General features: G+C 38.9%; 1 protein-coding gene across 2 annotated transcripts in view; it reads left to right on the top strand.

The window, feature by feature from the left end:
* The window catches only part of COG2 (component of oligomeric golgi complex 2), a 50,770-nt gene that overhangs the window by 11,821 nt on the left and 21,270 nt on the right, over positions 1-17,679 (top strand). For both annotated transcript variants that reach the window (XM_030812712.1, XM_030812711.1), the window contains exons 2-8: positions 5,187-5,348; positions 6,483-6,548; positions 8,873-8,953; positions 10,202-10,305; positions 14,228-14,336; positions 14,907-15,086; positions 17,073-17,197. In XM_030812712.1, the coding sequence (XP_030668572.1) occupies positions 5,187-5,348; positions 6,483-6,548; positions 8,873-8,953; positions 10,202-10,305; positions 14,228-14,336; positions 14,907-15,086; positions 17,073-17,197 (827 nt within the window). The remainder of the gene's footprint in view (positions 1-5,186; positions 5,349-6,482; positions 6,549-8,872; positions 8,954-10,201; positions 10,306-14,227; positions 14,337-14,906; positions 15,087-17,072; positions 17,198-17,679) is intronic.

The following is a 17,679-nucleotide window of genomic DNA, read 5'->3' as shown; positions in this document are numbered from 1 at the left end:
GCAAGGGGTCCAGTTTCAGTTTTCTGCATATGGCTAGCCAGTTTTCCCAACACCATTTATTAAATAGGGAATCTTTTCCCCATTGTTTGTGTCAGGTTTGTCAAAGATCAGATGGTTGTAGATGTGTGGTGTTATTTCTGAGGCCTCTGTTCTGCCCCAATGGTCTATATATCTGTTTTTGTACCAGTACCATACTGTTTTGGTTACTGTAGCCTTGTAGTATAGTTTGAAGTCAGGTAGTGTGATGCCTCCAGCTTTGTTCCTTTTGCTTAGGATTGTCTTGGTTATGCGGGCTCTTTTTTGAGAAGTTTTTTCCAATTCTGTGAAAAAAGTCAGTGGTAGCTTGATGGGGATAGCATTGAATCTGTAAATTACTTTGGGCAGTATGGCCATTTTCACGATATTGATTCTTCTTGTCCATGACCATGGAATGTTTTTCCATTTGTTTGTGTCCTCTCTTATTTCCTTGAGCAGCGGTTTATAGTTCTCCTTGAAGAGGTCCTTCACATCCCTTGTAAGTTGTATTCCTAGGTATTTCATTATCTTAGTAGCAATTGTGAATGGGAGTTCACTCATGATTTGGCTCTCTGTTGGTCTGTTATTGGTGTATAGGAATGCTTGTGATTTTTGCACATTGATTTTGTATCCTGAGACTTTGCTGAAGTTGCTTATCAGCTTAAGGAGATTTTGGTCTGAGACTATGGGGTTTTCCAAATGTACAATCATGTCATCTGCAAACAGAGACAATTTGACTTCCTCTCTTCCTATTTGAATACCCTTTATTTCTTTCTCTTGCCCGATTGCCCTGGCCAGAACATCCAATACTATGTTGAATAGAAGTGGTGAGAGAGGGCATCCTTGTCTTGTGCCAGTTTTCAAAGGGAATGCTTCCAGTTTTTGCCCATTCAGTATGATATTGGCTGTGGGTTTGTCATAAATAGCTCTCATTATTTTGAGAACGTTCCATCGATACCTAGTTTATTGAGAGTTTTTAGCATGAAGGGGTGTTGAATTTTGACGAAGGCCTTTTCTGCATCTATTGAGCTAATCTTGTGGGTTTTGTCATTAGTTCTGTTTATGTGATGGATTATGTTTATTGATTTGCGTGTGTTGAACCAGCCTTGCGTTCCAGGGATGAAGCCAACTTGATTGTGGTGGATAAGGTTTTTGATGTGCTGCTGGATTTGGTTTGCCAGTATTTTATTGAGGATTTTTGCATTGATGTTCATCAGAAATATTGGCCTGAAATTTTCTTTTTTTGTTGTGTCTCTGCCAGGTTTTGATATCAGGATGATGCTGGCCTCATAAAATGAGTTAGGGAAGATTCCCTCTTTTTCTGTTGTTTGGAATAGTTTCAGAAGGAATGGTACCAGCTCCTCTTTGTACCTTTGGTAGAATTCAGCTGTGAATCCGTCTGGTCCTGAACTTTTTTTGGTTGGTAGGCTATTAATTGCTGCCTCAATTTCAGAACTTGTTATTGGTCTATTCATGGATTCAACTTCTTCCTGGTTTAGCCTTAGGAGAGTGTATGTGTCCAGGAATTTATCCGGTTCTTCTAGATTTTCTAGTTCATTCGCCTAGAGGTGTTTATAGTATTCTCTGATGGTAGTCTGTATTTCTGTGGGATCGGGGGTGATATCCCTTTATCATTTTTTATTGCATCTATTTGATTCGTCTCGCTTTTATTGTTTATTAGTCTGTCTAGAGGTCTATCTATTTTGTTGATCTTTTCAAAAAACCAGCTCCTGGTTTCACTGATTCATTGACTTTTTGAAGGGTTTTTCCTGTCTCTATCTCCTTCAGTTTTGCTCTGATCTTAGTTATTTCTTGTCTTCTGCTAGCTTTTGAATTTGTTTGCTGTTGCTTCTTCAGTTCTTTTAATTTTGATATTAGGGTGTCAATTTTAGATCTTTCCTGCTTTCACTTGTGGGCATTTAGTGCTATAAAGTTCCCTCTACACGCTGCTTTACATGTGTCCCAGAGATTCTGGTACGTTGTGTCTTCGTTCTCATTGGTTTCAAAGAACATCTTTATTTCTGCCTTCATTTCATTATTTACCCAGTAGTCATTCAGGAGCAGGTTGTTCAGTTTCCAGGTAGTTGTGCGGTTTTGAGTGAGTTTCTTAATCCTGAGTTCTAATTTGATTGTACTGTGGTTTGTGAGTCTGTTTGTTATGATTTTCATTCTTTTGCATTTGCTGAGGAATGTTTTACTTCCAATTATGTGGCCAATTTTAGAATAATTGCGATGCAGTGCTGAGAAGAATGTATATTCTGTTGATTTGGGGTGGAGAGTTCTGTAGATGTCTATTAGGTCCCCTTGGTCCAGAACTGAGTTCAAGTCCTGAATATCCTTAATTTTCTGTCTGGTTGATCTGTCTAATATGGACAGTGGGGTGTTAAAATCTCCCACTATTACTGTGTGGGAGTCTAAGTCTCTTTGTAGGTCTCTAAGAACTTGCTTTATGAATCTGGGTGCTCCTGTATTGGGTGCATATATATTTAGGATAATTAGCTCTTGTTGCATTGATCTCTTTACCATTATGTAATGCCCTTCTTTGTCTGTTTTGATCTTTGTTAGTTTAAAGTCTGTTTTATCAGAGATTAGGATTGCAACTCCTGCTTCTTTTTGCTTTCCATTTGCTTGGTAAATATTCCTCCATTCCTTTATTTTGAGCCTGTGTGTGTCTTTGCACGTGAGGATGGGTCTTCTAAATACAGCACACTGATGGGTCTTGACTCTTTATCCAGTTTGCCAGTCTATGTCTTTTAATTGGGGCATTTAGTCTGTTTACATTTAAGGTTAATATTGTTATGTGGAATTTGACCCTATCATTATGATGCTAGGTGGTCATTTTGCCCGTTAGTTGATGCAGTTTCTTCATAGTGTCGATGGTCTTTACAATTTGGAATGTTTTTGCAGTGGCTGGTACCAGTTTTTCCTTTCTACGTTTAGTGCTTCCTTCAGGAGCTCTTGTAAGGCAGATTTTGATGGTGACAAAATCTCTCAGCATTTGCCTGTCTGTAAAGGACTTTATTTCTCCTTTGCTTATGAAGCTTAGTTTGGCTGAATATGAAATTCTGGGTTGAAAATTGTTTTCTTAAAGAATGTTGAATATTGGCCCCCAGTCTCTTCTGGCTTGTAGGGTTTCTGCTGAGAGATCTGCTATTATTCTGATGGGCTTCCCTTTATGGGTAACCCGACCTTTCTCTCTGTCTGCCTTTAACATGTTTTCCTTCATTTCAGCCTTGGTGAATCTGACGATTATGTGTCTTGGGGTTGCTCTTCTCAAGGAGTATCTTTGTGGTGTTTTCTATATTTCCTGAATTTGAATGTTGACCGGTCTTGCTAGGTTGGGGAAGTTCTCCTGGATAACATTCTGAACAGCGTTTTCAAACTTGGTTCCATTTTCCCCGTCACTTTCAGGTACACCAATCGAACGCACATTTGGTCTTTTCATCTAGTCCCATATTTCTTGGAGCTTTGTTCTTTCCTTTTTATTCTTTTTTCTCTAATCTTGTCTTCTCACTTCATTTCATTAAGTTGGTCTTCAGTCTCTGATATCCTTTCTTCCACTTGATTGATTCGGCTATTGATACTTGTGTGTGCTTCACGAAGTTCTCATGCTGTGTTTTTCAGCTCTGTCAGGTCATTTATATTCTTCTCCAAGCTGGTTATTCTAGTTAGCAATTCGTCTAACCTTTTTTCAAGGTTCTTAGCTTCCTTACATTGGATTAGAACATGCTCGTTCAGCTTGGGGGAGTTTGTTATTACCCACCTTCCAAAGCCTACTTCTGTCAATTCATCAAACTCATTCTCCGTCCAGTTTTGTTCCCTTGCTGGTGAGGAGTTGTGATCCTTTGGAGGTGAAGAGGCGTTCTGGTTTTTGGAATTTTCAGCATTTTTGTACTGGTTTCTCCCCATCTTTGTGGATTCATCTACCTTTGGTCTTTGATGTTGGTGACCTTTGGATGGAGTCTTTGAGTAGATGTGCTATTCCTTTCTGTTTGTTAATTTTCCTTCTGACAGTCAGGCCCCTCTGCTGCAGATTTGCTGGAATTTGTTGGAGGTCCACTCCAGATCCTGTTTGCCTGGATTTCATCAGTGGAGGCTGCAGAACAGCAAAGATTGCTGCCTGTTCTTTCCTCTGGAAGCTTTGTCCCAGAGGGGCACCTGCCAGATGCCAGCCAGAGCTCTCCTGTGTGAAGTGTCTCTCGGCCCATACTGGGAGGTGTCTCCCAGTCAGGATACACAGGGGTCAGGGACCCACTTGAGGAGGCAGTCTGACCCTTACCAGAGCTCATATGCTATGCTAGGAGGTCCGCTGTTCTCTTTAGAGCCATCAGGCAGGGACATTTAAGTCTGCTGAAGCTGCACCCACAGCCATCCCTTCCCCCAGGTGCTCTGTCCCAGGGAGATGGGGGTTTTATCTATAAGTCCCTGACTGGGGCTGCTGCCTTTTTTTTCAGAGATGCCCTGCCCAGAGAGGAGAAATCTGGCAGTCTGGCCACAGCGGCCTTGCTGAGCTGCAGTGCACTCCGCCAGCTCCTGAAGATCTTGTTCAATAGAATACTCAATATCCATATAAAACATGAATGCAAATTTATATGGATTATGAAAAGACATCCAAGTTGTATCGTTATATGGGGAAAAGCAGTTTACATAACAGCATGAATATTAAGATTCTGTGTATGCATGTGACATATAGAAAAACATCTGGAAGGATGTGAATCACAATGTTAGGTAGAGAAAAAAATTAATAGTGCTTATCTCTACAGCATGAGAATTTGAGTGATTTTTTTTTTTTTACTCTGATGGAGATTTTTAATGTAATTCTTTGTTGTTTGAAAGTTCTACATTGAACATGTTACTTTAAAAGTAAGGGGAAATGTTTCTACTTTGAGGAGAACCTGATTGAATTGTGTTGTTTTGAAAAAGAAGTTCACTTTTAGAATTTTAGGCAACAGGAGAGGATGGTCTCAGTCAGGGGCCACCCTTCTTGGCACCTTTATAACGCGGACAAACACCTTCATACTGTCATGTATAAGCCGAGATACTTTCTTCCTGCAGCAGCATGGCCTTGTAAATGACGGGAATGGGCTTTCTTACTCTTTCTTCCATTTCATTTGTATGTGTCACTCTGATATCATTGCCATAATTTTTTCTTCTCTGGTTTTATTTTTCAGGAAGATTTCGATGTCGATCATTTTGTGTCTGACTGTAGGAAGCGGGTCCAGCTGGAAGAACTGAGAGATGACCTGGAGCTGTACTATAAACTTCTTAAAACAGCCATGGTCGAACTCATCAACAAGGATTATGCAGATTTTGTCAATCTTTCAACAAACTTGGTAAACTAAATCCACGGCCCCATTTACACACATACAATTTCTTTCTCACTCATACTTATTCTTAGAAGTGTTGTGTGTTTTTAGAAACCTTTTAGTTGATGTCCTCACGGAAATTTGAAGAGATCACTAATGTCATCAGTAAAATAACCAAACTTTCTTGTTATACAATTTTGCTTTTTTACTGATTTAAGACTATTCTAAATTAAGTATTTTTTGAATTTGATATAATTAGTGAAAAACAAAGGCTAGCAATAGCAGACTGGTTGTTTTTGTTAGCTGCTGATTACCATGAAATCTCTCTGGTTTAGACCAATTTGCAAGAGCAAATATCAACTGTTCTTAAGGAAGTGTTTAATTTACTTTCAGATACATATGCTAGCCAGAGCTAGATTGAGAGAACATTGGCCAATATTGATCTTTAGGAGGCTTGGTTTTATAAAATGTAAGAATAGTTTGTCATGAGCATATCAGCTGTTTATAAAAGTAGGTTAGAAGTGCTTATGTTTTAATACTCCCAAAGTTTGCCTTTTGGTCATCCTGTTCCTATTTTATTTTACTTTTAAAACTCTCTCCAAGGAAGTACAGAAAGTAGCCATCTCCATGGAAATTTTAAGAAGCATTCAAATTAATGAGCCATATTTGCATTTGGGAAATGTACATCTAAGATAAATGTTGTAGTAGGATTAGAAACCTAGAAAATTATATTTCTATTCTATTTCATTTGGATTTTTCTCAAGGGTTATAATGGTTAGGATAGATATACTCCTTGAGACTTTCACATCAACTGATTGAATATTGTAAATTACGGACAGATAGCTCTTTATCTCCAGTTAAAATTTCTCAAATTCATTAAAATATTTTATTCAGAGGCAAATTGTGCCTAAGGAGGCTTTTATTTATTATGACTTCTCTTATTTTTATAGTTTTCATGTACATCAAAGGTTTTTTCACGTTCTAGCAACAATATTTATTATAAAATAACATTTGTTATTTACTTACTTAGCAATATATGGTTGTTCATTTTGTTGTACAGAAAGAATAACCTAAGTCTAGCACTGCATTGATCATTAAATAGATACTTAGCTGTTACTCTTGATTGTGAGGTGTGTGTGCCAACGTGATTTCTGCATTTAGGTTGGCATGGACAAAGCCCTCAACCAGCTTTCTGTGCCCTTGGGACAATTACGAGAAGAGGTTCTGGTAAGTTTCCCGAATAACATTAAACAGTTTACCCTAAAGCCTGATATGCTTGTTTGCCCCTCCAGAAAAGAATTCCTTTAATCTGTTAGGTTGTTGATTTTTGTTTTTTGAATGTTTAGTAATTATAATACTCATCCTCAGAAAAGTTGTAAATCATTCTCTATTTTTTGCATGTGATACTGTAACCAAAAAAAATTATGTTTGATTTGAATATGACAGATTCTTAGAGTAGACAGCCTTAAAATGTGGGGAGAGGAGAAGAAGGCTATTTGAAAACTCAACTTGTTACTGTCAGCTCACTCATATGTAGGTAGTCACTAATTTAAGAATAGCTTCTATTTTAAAAATTTGTAGTTTTACAAATATTTTCCCAAATAATATTTTATATATTGTTAGGTTCCTAGACTAGTCCACAGAAGCTCTTTAAACCCTAATGTAACCAAAGGATAATATACAATTAATGTAATAACTAATTGTATTTATTTTAATGTTTCTATGAGATAATGTCTGCTGTGAGTTGGGACTCCCCATGTCTCCCATGTCTAAGCCATTGGAGACAGGGACTCCATCCGGATGAACAATAGAGAAGGGAGTTTTGGCATCATTTTCAACAGAAAAGTGTGCTACCCTGTCCTGTCCCTGCTGGTCCACCCCACAGTCTGTGTCAGGCACCCTGACTTCCATGCTGTCTTAGCATTAATGAACTGTCATAAACTTGGTTCATTGCACCATTATTACCTGTGTATGTCACCATTAGATCATGCGCAGCTTGTGTAGCCTTATGCATTTAGCCCCTAAGACAGTCCCTGGCACATAGTATGCTCACAGTAGGTGACATAAGTAAACATTCAGTGCATGTGTAGTGCTGAAAAAAAAAAATGCAGAATAATAGAAATGTCAGTGTTTAGAAGTCCATAGGAATGGCAGGCAAGAAATAATTCTTAAAGGAGAGGTCTCAAGTTGTGCCTTGAACTAGCAAATATTTTCAGATGTTTATGTCTTGTTTGATTTTTTAAAAAAGCTTTTAAAGTACTTCTTCTTGGCATGGAAGGAAAACTGTTTTTGTGATCCAATGTTGGATTCCACACTCTGGGTGGCTTTTACATGGCTCTTGGGTGGCTCTCCTGCCTTCTTTTCAGTGTACCTCTTCCTACCCCCAGATAGGGTGTTTTCCGAGCCTCAGTCCTCAGTCCTCAGCCCTCTCCTCTCCTCTCCCTCCTCTCCTCTCTTCTCTCCTCTCCAAATTCTCTCCCATGGAGGTGGATTCACTCTCCCAAATTCTGCTCTGTCATTGTTGACTGCTCTCTCACCTGCAGGCTCTAGTATTTTCTTTGCCACCTGCCAGCACCATATGCTCTCCCTCCTTTCACAGCTGTCTCTATAGCCACCTTTTTCCTGATTGGTTTAGCAATAGACCTGTTCTTCCTTTTTGACCTCCAACTCATGAAGCTACTCTGTGAGATTCTGCAGTCATTGAGAAGTGAGACTATTTCTATCTTGTTCACCATCGCATCCTCATTGGCTTGCACAATAGCTGACATTTAATAGGTATTTTGTAACATTTGTGGGATGAATGAATTTATTTTTCTATAGAATTTTTGTGATTTCTCCAGTTTATTCTAGTTTTTCCATTACTTTCATTTTGGCCCTAATTTCTGATTAATTCATTAGCTTCTGGACATGTTTCTCCACCTACGACCTCTCCCTTTTCCTTGCCTCCTGTTCTTGACTTCTTGATTCTGAATTTTCCCAAAACAACTTTTTCATGATATATTAGGACTTAAAATGTGTAGAATCTAGCCTAAAGTCTTATCTTGTCATAGCCCTCTTGAATTAACCGTTCCTGTTTTATTTCTACTTTTGTCCAAATTGATGCCTACAGTACCCCCGGATGTATTCCTCACTGGCCCTGAAATATGTCATAACTGTTCTATCTTCCTGCCTTGTCTTCTGATAATCTTTTCTCTACGCTTGTCAGCATCCACAAATTTTTAGAATCTACCTCAAGTCTCATCTCCTCCACCAGACACCCTTATACTTTGACTCAGGTTATCCTTTCTTTACCCTGACCACCTGTGATGCTCGTTGTATATATATTAATTTTCTTTTGGCAGGCAATCCTGTATGACCTTGGCTTTATATGTCATTTTCCCCCTAAATCTTGAGACACAAACAGCAATTTTTTCTAATATTTTGTAATTTGTCAATATCTGTGTAATACTGTCCTGTAGGTGTTAAGTCCTGTGGAATTGAATTAAATGTGTAAATTTCATAATGTTACAAAACAATCTCTGCAGTACTTTTTTCTTTTTTGTCTTTTAAAGAGCCTTAGATCGTCTGTCAGTGAAGGAATTCGGGCAGTTGATGAACGAATGTCTAAACAAGAGGACATTAGGAAAAAAAAGGTATACTCAAATATTACAATATTAAAGCGTTGATTCACTGTAGCACCTAGTAGTAACAAGCACTTTCAGGCATATGGTCTGATTTACTCTTCTTGATACCTTTGCAGAGAGGAGTGTGATGTCTGTCTTTTATATTAAAGTGTTTTCTAAATGTATTTATTAGATGTATTTATGTATTTATTTTTCTTTTGATAACTTTAGTACCCAAGCACATTTTTTAAAATCTCAAGGGAGAGAAGCCTGTTTTAGAGATTTTCTGTTTAATTCTCCTTTGGATGCCTTCTCAGCTTTTGTCCAAAGATTCAAGAATGTAGTGCATTGCTAGAAAAGATTGTCTACTTCATGAGAAGGGGATTTTTGCCTGTTTTACTCACTTAATATCCCAATATGTAGAAGAATGTCTTGGTTCATGGTAGATGCTTTGTAACTATTTATTTAATGAATGACTTTATTTTTGTTATTTTAACAATGAGTTTTTATAATGTTCCTTGATAATATCTGCCTTGTGTAATAAATGTCTTTAATGAATTGGCACTTAGGTTTATCGGTATATCATGCACATGTAAATGAAGAGGACAAATATGATCGGAAACTAAAAACATGAAAAAAGGATCTTACGAACATAAATGTAGTACCAAAATAAAGGTTTATTTAAGATGGGGAAGAGAGTCCAGGTGTGGTGGCTCACACCTGTAATCTCAGCAGTTTAAGAGCCTGAGGCAGGCAGATCGCTTGAGCTCAGGACTTTGAGAACAGCCTGGGCAACATAGCAAAACCCTGTCTTTACAAATAATACAAAAAAATTAGCCAGATGTGGTCGTGTGTGCCTGTAGTCCCAGCTACTTGGGAGGCTGAGGTGGGAGGATCACTTGAGCCTGGGAAGTTGAGGCTGCAGTGAGCCAAGATCACAGTACTGCACTCCAGCCTGGGTGATAGAGTGAGACCCTGTCCTAAAAAAAGATGGGGAAAAGAAAGAGGGAATAAGGATATAATAGAAGAAACCAAAAAAAATAAGTTTTTTTTAAAATTCTAAAATTGTGATAGAATATTGAAATATGTTTGTTCTAGAAAGCCAAAAGATTTGCATTCTTGGGAATTTAGTGTTATGTAGAAATACTAAAAATATAGAATGCTATAGGTAATTTTACGTTGACTTTTGACTTTGTATTTTCCTGCACTTAGGATGAAGAAATAAGATAATTAAGATTAAACATGACAAAAACTTTTTTTCTTAATTTTTATTTATAGATGTGTGTATTGAGGCTTATACAAGTTATTCGGTCAGTTGAGAAAATTGAAAAAATCTTAAACTCTCAAAGTTCTAAAGAAACATCTGCACTAGAAGCAAGCAGGTAAGTATTTTTTTTACTACATAATTCATAAATTAATACTTCACATTCATGGTAAAAATTTTTTTAGTTAGAACTCATTTCTGATAAAGAAGAAAATCCCAGTCTGTTGCTTAGCGTTTTTAAATGTAGCTCAAGCAAAGCAGACTGCATGAAATGGTAAAGCTTATACATGTTATTATACAGCCTTGATGGTCATAGGCCACTGTTCCAACACAGCACCTTTCATGGAGTCAGAGAATGTGTACTTTCTGTGGAAGGTTTTTATTTTTGAAATTGCCTTACCCATGGACTAGTAAAATCCCTACTGACCTTCAAGTTGTGGAATAGCATTCATCTTATTTAGACAGGCCCAGAGTATTCCAGTTGATGTATCTTGAGGTTCAAAATGCATGGGTGTTGTATCATTAAGAAATAGTACAGGACACATTTCACTGAAATTTATAAACAGCAAAGAAAAAGCTTATGAAATAAGCAAAAGATGACTGTTTCCTTTGTTATACTGTAGTGTCTTATTACCTTCCCACAGTGAATTTAAAATCAGTCAGGTAGTTGAGTGACTCAGAAAATGAATTGAATGGATCATTATGAACATTAATGGGAAGCCCCATGGTGCAGTGGAAAGACCATGGGCTTAGGCTTACGTTGCATGTACCAGCTGGGTAGCCTGAGTCAGGTTACTTCACTCTGTGTCATCTCTCATATAAGGCTAATAGGAACTTCACTTGCAGGATTGGTAGCCAGAGAGTAGACCCTCATACATGTCTAGTTTGGGCCTAACACAAACATCTCTGAAAGTCATGTTGATAGCCATCATATTTTTCCTTGACTAATATGGGATAAGCTACAGGAAAACCAAATGGAATATACCTGCAGTTCAAAGTCCTGATCATACTATCAAGAGAAGTTGGATTTCTTAATTTTAGGAATCAGAATTTTAGATTTGGAGAGACTGTAGAGACAGTATGCTCTGTATCTCTCATTTTATAGATGAGGAGATGAGGGATCCCAAAAGGAAATTATTCTCATGTCCTAGGTCTCTACTTTATTTCCTGATCGAGATGTATAAATAAGTGGTCAGTCGCTGCCATCTTTTTTCTTCAGCCTGTAGTACTTGTGCTTCTGTCTCTTCTGTTTCCCTTCATCTGCGCTCATCAGAGTCCCTGTCAGTATCCGTTCTGAGAGCCCAGTGGAGCCCTGTTCCACTAACTGCTGTGCTCCTGTCTTCCACTCAACAGCGTTGACAGCCCCTCCCAACTGTGTCCTCACTCGGCATCTGTGATACCTACCTCCACGTTTTCTTTTCCTCCTTCCCCATTCCTACTCTGTTCCTTTAATGGACCCCACTGCCCTTTTTCATACCAGCTTTCTCCAGGGCACTGTTCTTGGCACTGTACTCTTGATCAGCACTTTCTGGGTAACCTCATCCAACCCCATGGTTTTAATGGCCTCCTGGATGCTGATCTCTTTATCTGCAGACGAACTTCTGTAGTCCTCAGACTCATCAGTCTGATGACTGCGGGGAGTCTAGCGGACATTCTCCAGGCACTTCACATTCATCATGTTGAAAACTGAGCTCTCATCTTCTTTCCCTGCCTGTCTCCACCAGCAGAAACATTTTACTCCTCCCTTTCATTCCTTGTCTTAGGAAACGGTGCCTTTATTTCCTTCAGTAACCAGGTTAGACATCTTGGGGGAGTCATTTTCTCCTTTTTTCCCCCTTCATCTCCTTCTTTCTAGGCAAGCCCTGGAGAGTCTGCTGCTGTAGTGTCTCTGAGATTGAGAGATGTCTGCCTCCCCCTCTCAGTTCTCCCACTGCCTCGTTTCAGGCAGTGGCCTCCTGACTGACCTCTCATTTTCTCTAGGACAACTAACTCTGTAGCTGCCAAATGGATCTTTTAGATTGGTCTAATCACATCTTACTATGTGATTGGGAAACAATGGTTTCCCAGTGTTTTTAGGGTAAATCTTAAACTCCCAAGCTGCTCCTTGCCACTTCTGTATTCTTCACTAAAGCTATTCAGAACTACTTGTGGTACCCTGACTGCCCTGAACATTGCTGACTTATGCTTCCTTAATTTTACTATGTATGGCCATTTGTTGTACTAAAAGCCCTTCCTTTAACTTCCACCTCCCTTTCACCTGCCTGATTTCTCTTTATTCCATCCAAATCTAGCTCAAAACATGCTTAAAGTATGGAAAGTTTCTGAATACTGTGCTAAGTGGAAAAAAAGCAGGTTATAAAATGATACGGATTTGTTTTGTAAAATTTATTCTTCTCTTTTGTGTGGGATACTGTTGATCCCTTCTGCTTTCTTTAAAACTGTCTCACTCAGTTCTGTGAAAGTACAAACAAGACGCTACAAGAGTTCCCTTCCATAAAGCTCAATTACAAGACCACCTCTTTTAGGAAGTCTTCCCTGACCTTTCAGATTTAGATGCTCCATCTCCATGCATTCATCAGGCCTCCAGGTCATCCACCAGACAACTTACGGTTGAGACTGGAACTGTTGATTGACTTGCATGCCTTCTTCATCGGTCTGTAAGGCCCCTGACATCTTTACACCCACAGTGTCTGGAACTAGTAGGTACCTAAGAAAAGATACCAAACGTCTCCCACTAGTGGGGAATGGGCTTCTGATGACCTCAGTGATGTCTGTTTCTAGACATACTCTTATATTATTATATTATATTCAGTATAGTAGACACTGCACTCTTCCTTGCTCCAAATCATCTTTGAGGAGCTTTTCTTAAATTTAGATCTGCAAATTTGAGCTGTAATGAAGGTAAAACCAGGGCAATATTACTGAATAGTAGGTATACCATGCTTGTTAAGCCAAGAAACATTTAGATAATTTATAAATAATTAATTCACACGAGATTATTCAGGAAAGAGTTAGGGATATTCAAGACAGAGTTCACCTTTTTGGTTGGTCACACTGGGCAGTTCCTGTTCCTCCAAACTAGTTTGGATGCTACAAATACAGAACTGGGTAGACCACTGATGGTCTCAGTGCAGCATTTTATATGTCCTCATGATATGGACATTTTTCCTCACTAACTGGTGAGCCATCAGTGTACACAGGATGCCTCAGTATACACAGCAGGTGATTATGCCTTTATACTTCTCCTCCGCTATTTTACTTCCTTTTGAGTGATATTGACACTTTATAATATGTTTTGGGGGAAAAAGTGCGTGTATTGTATTTTGTGCCAGATGTGTAAAGAATGCCTTCTCACTAGGACCCAGAGCATATAGGCTGACTGCTCTTGCTGTTTGGTAAATGTTATTTTAAAGTAAGTTATTACTATTTAAATTTAAAATAAGATATTTTGAGATACTTATTGCTGCTGGAGGGTCAGTTTCATTTATTGAGGAGACAAATATATTTGGTATTTTAGAAATATTTAGAGGTATTTTAGCAAGGAAAGTGAGGCAGGCAGAGAAGTGGAAAGGATCCAGCTATAAGAAGTGAGATGGAAAGAGAAAGAAAAGATAAGGAGGGAGAGGGGGAATGGGGAGAGGGGGAAGAGGGAAAAAGAAAGGAGGTTAAAGCTGAAGAAGAAGGTCATGAATGGGAGAGTTTGGAGTCGGTGGCAGAAACACATATTGCATGTACACAGGCCTGGCCAGCCGTGCTGCTGTCTGGTCCCTGTGGGTCAAGGCCAGGCAGCATCAGCAGCTTGTACTCAACAGATTCCCCAGTGCACTTAGAACATGCTGTGCATATGGCTTTTGGGGAACATTGACTGATGGCACAAAAGACGCTTTAGCTTTCACCTTGTAACAAGGTGGCCACATAAAACACTCTGACAAAAGTCAAAATATAGTGGTTATGAACGTCTCTCACTGCCAGGCGTGTGATGTATTCTCGTGGAAATAGAGACCTTGGGATTACACTTCTATAATTGTTTTCTCTACTAGCCCCCTTTTGACTGGACAAATTTTGGAGAGAATTGCCACAGAATTTAATCAGTTACAGTTTCATGCTGTTCAAAGCAAAGGCATGCCTCTTTTGGACAAAGTAAGACCGGTAAGTGTTGTTTTGGATTTCCACAGTTTGGTGTTTAGGGACTTGCTAAATAATTCTGGTTTAAACTAGTAATATTGTTGATCTACAGGGTTTTGAAGCAAACCTTGCAATTTTTTTCAATTTTTAATTTTTTGGGCCCCAGCTTCCTAAGCGTCACACATTATAGATTTTGTGTAAAGACTCAGTCACATTCTCCAGATGATAAGAGTAAAATTAATTCTGAATTTCATGGAATTGGACATATTATATGATGTAGATAATTAATTTATCCAAAGCCCTTAATTGGATTTTAAATCCATGATGTTTCCTAAAGATTGACTTTGTAGCTTAAGAGGAAGATAACTTTTTTCTCATTCTGTAATTCTGTCTAAATTCTTCTTTGATGAAGCAGAGATTTACTTATAAAGTGATTGGGGTGAGGGGTTCCTTGTTATTCTCCAGGAAAAGTTATTATTTTTATTTTATCTGTGTCATCATCTGTTGGTGTAAGAGGCTTGTTATATATCTATTTGCAGTTTCAGAAATTGTTACAACTAGAGCCTTTTTTTACTTACCCACCTTTTCTTGCAGCGTATAGCTGGCATTACAGCCATGTTACAGCAGTCACTGGAAGGTCTCCTATTAGAAGGCCTTCAGACGTCTGATGTCGATATAATACGGCACTGCTTGCGGACTTATGCCACGATTGACAAGACACGGGACGCGGAGGCCTTAGTTGGCCAAGTACTAGTGAAACCATACATAGACGAGGTCTGTGTACCTCCTTAAACAAACATTCATGAGCTTCTGTTCTGTCTTTGACTCTTTACTGGGTGTGAGGAAGATAAGAAGAGAGAACAGAGATCTTTCTGGAAAGATTCTCAGTTCCTACAGTACCAGCTGTAAGGAAGGCTTGGTCTCTGTGGGTTACAGTTGGGAAGTAATGTTACGATGCTAGGAATTGGGCGTGCCCTCTCAGGTGTCCTAGCAATGCTGTGGTTCAGGCTTCAAGGGCGAGATTCTCACCTAGGGAGAATGTGTGCATCCACGTGCTTTTAGGTCAATTTTATGGGAGGCGATTGTTCCTCAGTAGTTGTTAAAAGAATGTTTTCAAACTACTGGTCTTGTGGGTGGGCTAAGGCAATTAAGCAGTGACAACACTGCAGTGTACAAGGAAGGTGCAGAGAGTGCTTGAGTGTGGAAAGGTGTGTGAGTGGAGTAGACAGTGGTACCCTCAAGTCTTCAGGGAATAAATGGCATTTGGCCCAAGTCTTGAAAAATACAGAGGAGTTTGCTAGACCAGGAAGGTGAGAGGAGGAATATTCAAAGATCAAGGGCTTTTATAGAAAATTAGCCAAGTAATACCTTAAATCTAGAACTTGGCTATGCAGTATCCTTCACCTAGTAGGATATAGTTAAAATATAGGAAATAAGTATATCCCGCTTCTGAGCAGCCAGAGTATAGATTGCGCCATATAAAGTTGCTGATATTCAGCAGTTTCTGACATAGAAAAACAGCAGCTTTGTCTGCGTCAAACTGAGAGAAGTCACTGAGCCCGTCCTCGGTGTTTGGGGACTTTCCTCCAGTGTCCTGTCAGTATGAATGTTCTGACTGTTAGTAAATACAAAGATTATACTCACATGATTTCAGGGTGAAAGTCTTGTATTTTTTAAAGTGGAAAGTTGAGATTCCCAATGATAAAAATGAAATGTAGGGACTAATTTTAATAATGATTTTGGCCTTGTTAAGATTATTAAAAATAAATGATCTTTCAGTTCTCTGTGTTTATATCATGTTATATTCCATAGCTGTTTCTATGGGGGTGAAAAAAATTATGTACATTATTTGTCAGAAGTGAAAATTTTTGTTTGTGGTTCGGGGGACAGGGTCTCACTGTGTCGCCCAGGCTGGAGTGTAGTGGCATGATCATGGCTCACTGTAGCCTCAACCTCCTGGGCTCGAGCAGTCCTCCTACCTCAGCCTCCCAATTAGCTGGAACTACAGGTACACACCACCATGCCTGGCTAATGGTTTTTATTGTAGAGACGAGGTTTTGCCATGTTGTCCAAACTAATCTTGAACTTCTGAGCTCAAGTGATCTGCCTGCCTTGGTCTCCCAAAGTGCTGGGATTGTAGGCGTGAGCCATTGTGCCCAACCAATGAAAATATTTTAGTCACTAATCTATTCCTGTTTCACTGAACTGAATCTAGTGTGCTAAATTAATGTTTGAACTTTCAGTGGCACATTAAATTCAGTAGCCACATTGTGTTTTATTTAAACTCAACTTATCTTGTCATATCATTCTTGACTCCCAATTTTATCACAGAAAATAAAATAATAAACTAATATATTTTCTTCTATCTTTCTCTGCCTCAAACCCTTCCCTAATCTGAATGATGGTAGAAGAAAAAGCCAGGATGAAGACAGTGAGGGGTTGTGGTGGAGAATCGTGTGCTCTGCTTTCAATCTTTTTTTAAAAGATATTATTTTATTTTCAGACTCACAGGGAAGCAGATGAGAGTGCATGGTTTATCAGCCCATGTCTCCGCCACGGTCATAACTGTGCAGCCTAATCCGAGGAACTAGTTTTGAATGTGACCTGTTATTTACTTCACTGTTTAGAAAATGTGTCACAGGGAGGAGGGTGAGCGTGAGGAAGCAGATTTGTAAAGTTTTCTTTATTGTTTTCTCTGAAATATATAGTTTGTACTTCCCTTTGAAATGCTTTTTTAAAAAATGATATTCCATTTAATAGGTGATTATAGAGCAGTTTGTTGAATCTCATCCCAATGGCCTTCAGGTCATGTATAATAAACTCCTGGAGTTTGTTCCTCACCATTGCCGCCTTCTTCGAGAAGTCACAGGAGGTGCCATCTCCAGGTAATTTAAACGACCCCATGTGGACCCCCACCTCCCTTTCAGTGACCACACCTGCTAACTGGAGGTGCACGACGGACGATGACTGTCTTGTATGAACTGTCTTGTATGAATCCATTATGAATCTTGTTATTTCATTGTTTCTACCCGTGGTACTGTGAGGCAGGTTCCATTAGCCTTGTTTCAAAGTTGTGGAAACTGAGATGAAGCTGAGACTAAAGACCACATTTCCGAATCCAAAGCCTAGCCTTTCTTCTTCTCTGCACTTCTTCCTAAATTTAGTTTGAAGTCAGAATTGCTTTCCTTCCATGATTCTAATATGTCATAGTCTGTCTATAAATATTAGTTCAGTTTAATTCAACAGGTTTTATACTAATTGTGAGCTCATCTTCCGTTTTTCCTCATTTTGGTCAGTTTCCATGACTTCCTGATTCTTTTTCATAAATATCCCATTACTTTTCACCATTGTCATTGTCCCAGTCCAG

The sequence above is a fragment of the Nomascus leucogenys genome, chromosome 5 (genome assembly GCF_006542625.1).
Source record: "Nomascus leucogenys isolate Asia chromosome 5, Asia_NLE_v1, whole genome shotgun sequence".
In the NCBI taxonomy this organism is placed as follows: Eukaryota; Metazoa; Chordata; class Mammalia; order Primates; family Hylobatidae; genus Nomascus; species Nomascus leucogenys.
This window is presented reverse-complemented; position numbering and strand designations above follow the sequence as displayed.